This window comes from Ciona intestinalis, unplaced genomic scaffold (assembly GCF_000224145.3).
Source record: "Ciona intestinalis unplaced genomic scaffold, KH HT000042.2, whole genome shotgun sequence".
In the NCBI taxonomy this organism is placed as follows: Eukaryota; Metazoa; Chordata; class Ascidiacea; order Phlebobranchia; family Cionidae; genus Ciona; species Ciona intestinalis.
The window spans coordinates 66,268-72,794 of record NW_004190364.2 but is presented as its reverse complement, the minus strand read 5'-3'; the positions used below and the strand labels follow the sequence as shown (position 1 = coordinate 72,794).

General features: G+C 34.8%; 1 protein-coding gene and 1 non-coding gene across 3 annotated transcripts; both read right to left on the bottom strand.

Annotated features, from left to right (window-relative positions):
• Window positions 1-1,414: 1,414 nt before the first annotated feature.
• LOC100185367 (60S ribosomal protein L8) lies at window positions 1,415-6,009 on the bottom strand. Of its 2 annotated transcripts, none has more exons than XM_004226966.4 (6): window positions 5,921-6,009; window positions 5,622-5,760; window positions 3,853-3,994; window positions 2,118-2,336; window positions 1,791-1,906; window positions 1,415-1,612 (listed from the first exon to the last, which is right to left on the bottom strand). In XM_004226966.4, exons 2-6 carry the CDS (start codon window positions 5,757-5,759, stop codon window positions 1,457-1,459), a joined length of 771 nt encoding a protein of 256 aa, XP_004227014.1. In that variant the 5' UTR covers window position 5,760; window positions 5,921-6,009; the 3' UTR covers window positions 1,415-1,456. The 2 variants fall into 2 exon arrangements, with proteins under 2 accessions (XP_004227014.1, XP_002130154.1); XM_002130118.3 differs by lacking the exon at window positions 5,921-6,009 and adding an exon at window positions 5,827-5,901.
• Window positions 5,361-5,415, bottom strand: mir4033 (microRNA 4033). The gene has a single exon (NR_034426.1). It is a non-coding gene; the product is annotated as a microRNA 4033 (primary transcript).
• Window positions 6,010-6,527: the final 518 nt, after the last annotated feature.

Below are 6,527 nucleotides of genomic sequence, written 5' to 3'. Positions count from 1 at the left end.
TATAGTCTATGCCATATAGGGAAAAAACAAAAAGAATTTAAAATCTGAACCCTAGAAAGTCACGAAAACTAATTCTCCACTAAGCTTGGTAGGCTATTTGTGTGGTTATACACTGATCCCTAGGAAATAGCTTCCAATAAGTTGCTGAAGCCATAGGTATTGTTAATACCTTAAAAAACGTTTTGATTTGCTTATCTATCAAAACTGCATCAATAAACCGCTGATAGACCGGGTTTTCCCCATAAACGAAATATTGCATTGTGACGTCACAGTACCCGCGAGTGACGTTTTTTACAACTTTGAAATTTGATTTTTTAAACGTTCATAACTTTTAAATTAAAGCGAATTTTCACAAACTGGCTGTGAATTTAGCATCAGTAGACATAAAACTTTATTCTTATGCAAAAAACTGCGCAACCATGAGAACTGTGGGCCGGACTCTTTAAGTCGGTATGATTCATTTTTAGGTGTTACGTGGCGCTAAAACATATTCAAAGCAGGATGGGTAAAAAAATCCACAAATGTGTTTTATGACGAATGTTTATATTCATATAATTAATTAAGTATTAAAAACTTATTTCGGAATCGGTGCCGCTGGGGTCTATGATTAATACATGTTTTATGTTAGTAGCACGCGTAGAAGGTATCGCAAGTTGCGGCTATAATTTTTGTTTTCTAGGGTCACCTTGGTTCTCCAGCACTTGTAAATTATAAATAAATGGGGTCTCTTTAATTAGTGCATGTCCACTATGTCCACAATATTCACCATGTCCGTTCACTACATAGTGGAAGTAGCGAACATAGCGGGCATGCACTAATTAAAGGGACCGTGACAAAAGTATGGTATAAAAAGTAAGCCATCCTGTTTGAGAAGAGTGTTTGTAAATTAATGAAATTGACTTATTAAACTAATCTAAAATAAGTTTGTTAGTAGCACTTGCTTATGCTAAGCTACAAATAACGCACTCAACTCAGTTCTCCTGACTTTAAATCGTAAACTAAAGTTTCAACGTGTAAACGTCGTGTCTGGAACGTTTTCAACAGAGGGTCGTAATGAATTTGGACCGTATGATCATCATATTTGTTTTGAACTAAGGCCCATGCGCAATAGCGCCCGGTACAAATATATATAAAAAAACGTATCATTCAAGCATTGGAAACAGATGTCACACAACGCATACCCCAACGAAAAATTTTACATTTACTGAAAGCAGACTTCTTACTAGATTTTAGGTTCAGGAGCATACCCTTTTTTAACTTTGCTGGTAACTTTAGGTTTAGATTACATCATATCATCTCCATTATCTAACTACAAATTTTAATTTAACATTGATATGCCTATTAACTAAATGTCTTGGATAAACAGGTAATTAGAAAACGATATATACTGGGCCTTAGTGCTTAAATACGTAAATCCATCTCTTGTATTGTTTTATTATCAAGCGACAAAAATTGATTATTCTTTGTCTTTTGACACTCTGGATCCTCGCAATCGACCGGTTCTTCTTGCAGCAATAAGACCGACTTTTCTACCAGGAGAAGCATCACGGCGAACTGTGGATGGTGAACCAATATGTTGATGGTTACCACCACCAAATGGATGCTCAACAGGCTGTAAACAGAATACGAATAACGTTAAAACCATAATCATGTAAATAGAATTATTTCTAAACCCTAATTCTGTATCAGAAACAGCCTCTTGTGAAATCATCATAGAAATTTCAGTTGAAAGATCATCATGAACAGATCTGATTAATATATAGAATTGAGTCCATAAAACAATGACTTACGTTCATGGCTACACCACGCACTCTTGGCCAGCAGTTACGCTTTGCTTTATATTTGTGATAGGCAGCTCCTGCTTTCAAAAGTGGTTTGTCAATACGACCTCCACCAGCAACAACTCCTGATAATTAAACAAATAATTTGTTAAATGGAAAACTATTTGAATAAAATACACTGTATGATCAGTTAGGTTAACAAAACCAAACCAATTTTATCAGAACTAAATTGGAAATAACTTAACAAAAATTGAACGTACTCTATAACACTGTCATCTGTCCTGGATTTTGATAAAGCAAAGTATAAATTTGACATTAAAAATATAAAATTCTTGCCTATGATTGCCCGGTTGGTTGATGGAATCAGTTTCTTTGCACCAGATGGCAACTTCACTCTTGTTCTGTTTGTGTCTGGATTGTGGGCAATGATGGTTGCATAATTTCCAGAGGTTTTTGCGAGTTTGCCACGATCACCAGTTTTTTCTTCCAAACCACAAACAACTGTTCCTTCTGGAAGAATTCCAACAGGCAGAACATTTCCAATGGTGAGCTGTGCTGAAGTAACAATGAATAATATGTTAGCAAACAATTTATATTCAATGACACAAAAAAACTTCATTTTATTTATTTATACAACACCCTGTAATTATTACATTGTTTAGTGGAAACTAACATAAACAAGCAACCGCATTAAAATTATATAATGCTGGTATAGGCTATTCGATATGTATAAAAAGCTGCTAAGCTAGACAAAATCCTGGTGGCCTATGAAAATTTCGGTTTCAGAATGTTGCTTTGACCTTACAGGTAATCACTATGAAAGTGCTTAAGTCGGGGTAATTCAGAGGTGAGATATGAATTTTTAAGATTATTACATTCTGACCCCTAGGCATGCATATTGATTGATATTCAAAGGTTGTAACTAAAAAGTACAATCCCACACCATAGGCATCGATATTCACATGTTGTAAACTAATCTTTGTCAAGTATCAACGTTTTTGTGGTATTCGGACCCGGCCGGGTATCGCAATTACTCTGTCCGAATAATTTTACTAATATTTTAGTCGTTCGTCCTTTAATAACACGGAAAAAGTGGTTTGTACAGAGGGTATTCCTACATTTTGTTGGCCCGCTAAATCCAGTCTGACGTAACATTTCGCACTATGATGTAACGATCATAACTTTATTTTCGCGTCTAACAAACCTACATTGATTAATGCATTCTGTACTTCATGAAAGTTATTCTGTGTAGTCAAGATAATCAACATCTAATCTCTTATTTAATGTTTTGAACCAATGCAAATAGATACATTAACAACAGTATTTAATGTTTAATGGTTGGTCAAAAATGTTAAACAAAGAAACCGGTATTCAAACATCTGTTGGCTAAATAATCCATGTGTGAATCGCTATTATGACGCAAATTATGCGAATTGTTATTATGGCATAATCAATTGCCAGGTTCAAACAACCACTAATATGATGCAATGAATCCACATGTATATCCCTACTATTTTGTAAAAAGAACATGCTGCCTGCCTAAGAAAAACACTGTATATAAATATAAAGCAGTGTTGGGAAGGATTTAAACGGTTTATTTCCATGCTATTTCGTTTTGTAAAACGACTAACTCCGACGGATGGGTCTTTATTTCGCACCCTCGTGCATGCTGGACGAAAAGCATATACAAAATAGCTACTATGACGTGTCACACGCCAGGCACCCGGATTCGACCGGGTAACGTATTTCATTACCCTGACTTGCCGAATCCAATAAATTTAATTTTGTCCCATTCCTAACAAATTCAACTTCATATTAGGGTTGCGCTCCTTTAATTTTATTTTTACCAATTATAGACAAAGGAAACCTAGCTTAAAATAAGCGTGTGTTTGGGCAATCTGTGTATAAGAATAAACTTAAACTATATGTATTTGTAAGCCAATTCCTCTATGACGTACAAAATTTTTGGCCAAAGAATATGCTTGTGCTAGATCAACTATTGCATATGTATCATGCACAAATCATACAGTAAATTTTAATAAGTTAATATTTGGGATATATCTTTAAAAACCTTTTTTGCCACAGTAGATGGATTGACCAGTAAAGTTTCCCTCAACAGCCACAAATGTTTCCAACCTGCGTCTGTATTTGTATGGATCCTGGAATTGAACTTTCACCAAAGGTGCGCCACGACCGGGATCATGGACAATATCCTGTAACAGAATACACATATAACTTCTGAAACGTTTTAAACTACCAAGTATAAATAAGAGAAGCATTATTGTGTTTTATTTGAAGTTAGTTGTGCAGAGTCAATAGCACCATACATGCACTTATAAAATTAAATACATAGAAGTGCATATACAGCACATTAACGCTATGCACTAATTTTACTGACTAAACCCTAGAGGTAAAACCTAATAGCTTATGTCACATTAATTTTCGTTCGTTGTGGATTGCTTTAGTAAAGAAACGAATCACACGAGATGAGCGTAGCGGCAATCAGGCTTTGATCGGTGCGTTGCGGTCCACGCCAAAAAACGCTGTTTTTTGGAATATGGGAGAAAATATAATAATACTAAGTGGTTGGCAATGTAGCTCGCTTATTAACCAAAGTAAAAACTTCTGTTATAAACAAATATTACAAATATTATTTTTATGTGTTTTCTGCATTTTGCCACTGCAATTAACAAAACGCGCTTGCGATCTTTATCAAGCAGCGCTTGAACGTAAACCATGTGTTCTATATAATTTTAATTAGCGGTGCTTTTTGACTAAACAGGTACGACTCTCCTAGCGTTTCTGCCTGAAAACGTTATTATCACTCGGCTTAGTGATCGTGCTAAAAAATATCTTTTTCACACGCTTTGTCTGGCTTTAGTAGAGACCGGGCGATATAATTTTTTTCACTGAAACGGATAATTGACACTTAACAAAACATATGAAATGATCAGAATTAATAAATGTATTCACAGTGTTGCAAGTTATAATAAAGAAGGGTTGTTCTGCATGTTCTCAGTAGGTAACGTTATAGGGGTTGCTTGTCTTAAACCACTTTGGAGTGACAACCAACGTGAATACTAAACATAAACCACAACAGTCGACACTCATAAATGCTAAACTACGACGCACATAGACTTTAACTACGACACACGTAAAGCCTAAACTATGACGCACGTAAAGGCTAAACTACATTGCACGTAAAGACTAAACTACGACGCACGTAAAGGCTAAACAAAAAGCATGGGGAAGGCTAAACTACGACACGTATAAAGATCAAGTAGGTCACGCATCACTTCGCGGGAACAACTATTTTATATACAGGTGTATTGTCCGCGCATTTGGACTGATACCGATTATCGGTAAAACGTAAATATCGTCAGACCTCTAGTTGTCAGCACCCTCAAATATTGACCAAGTGTCCACCATTGTGTCCAACAACAGGCAAAATTGTCAAGAAATGTGAAACAAGCTACTTCGGTTTTACCGACGAAATGTACAACCTAAGCTGTTTTAAGTTTAAGGTATTAAAACTCTCATTTCTAAACATTTCAAATCGCTGCCAGAATTGACCAAAACTGGAGCACGCAATGCACTTATGAAAATAAGCCACATAAACTACATATTGTGCTCCAGTATTGTAACAACATGATTTTTGTATCACTTAAAAGTTTCTAGAGCAGTACATACAAACTGCACCAGACGTAGGAAGTGAAGTTGATATCCCACAGTATTGAACATCAGATTTAATAAAGAAAACTGATGCTGTCTGATAAACATGTGGTTTTAAACTTTAATACTAGTCTTGTTTAACAATAAAAAAGGAACTTATCATCTTACCTTGATTATACCTTTAATGTATCCATGCCTTTCTGCAAAATCAACAGAACGCAGTTTAGCTGCTCCCTTGCGGTGAGTAGTATGAGCTTTGAAGATGGATCCAGGACCCTTTCGCTGGGACCTGATAACTCGACCCATTCTATAAAATACCAAATAAATTAATACGTCTATTGGCATGGATACACCTTGATTCTTTATTTCTTACATTTCGATTCATTGATTTTAAAAAAAACTATATTTTAACTATATAAGATTAATTCGATTACGTCGGATTCAAAGTTAAAAACCAAACAACTTGCCTGACTTCAAACCTGAAACACGAAAAAGGACGGGTGATTGCGAACAGCGCCAAGCATTAACCACGTTATAGGTCATAGAAATCTTTAATAAGGTTACGTTCTGCACATGGAGTCGCACAAACCGTTTTTGGCAAATTAAAATTTAAAAAATGTGTTTATAATAACATTTTAACATGCTAACCCCTCATACAATTGAAATGTAATATAAAACACGTTGTATTTGTTTTCCAAAACTTAAATTTGCTCTTAACAGAACTGGATGGAATCAATGAGTTGGAAAAATAATGTTTAGTATAACTTGAATTACAAATTCAAGTTAATTATGTCGTCCGTCTCTTATGAGACAACTTTAAAATAATATTAAAATTAAAATCGTTTTTTTTTTAAATCGTTAGATTTAAAACAGCCAAAATCAAAAACAAATCAAAATCTAAAAAATATAAACACACAATAGATTATTTATCGATTCGCACACTATATGTATAATTTTAGCAATTCGAAAACAAACATGGCAAGTCATGATTCTTGCACCACTGCTAAAGTTTTAACGTGTTACCTGCAGTATGTTATTTATAAAGAATTCGATATAATGTGTACTGTAAGAACA

Coding starts and splice junctions, on each gene's coding strand:
- LOC100185367 (XM_004226966.4), bottom strand. CDS start 5,759: ATGGGTCGAGTTATCAGGTCCCAGCGAAAGGGTCCTGGATCCATCTTC. Junction 2,337..3,852: donor CATCTACTGTGGCAAAAAAG/GTTTTTAAAGAT, acceptor TTGTTACTTCAG/CACAGCTCACCATTGGAAAT. Junction 1,613..1,790: donor TGCGTGGTGTAGCCATGAAC/GTAAGTCATTGT, acceptor TTCTGTTTACAG/CCTGTTGAGCATCCATTTGG.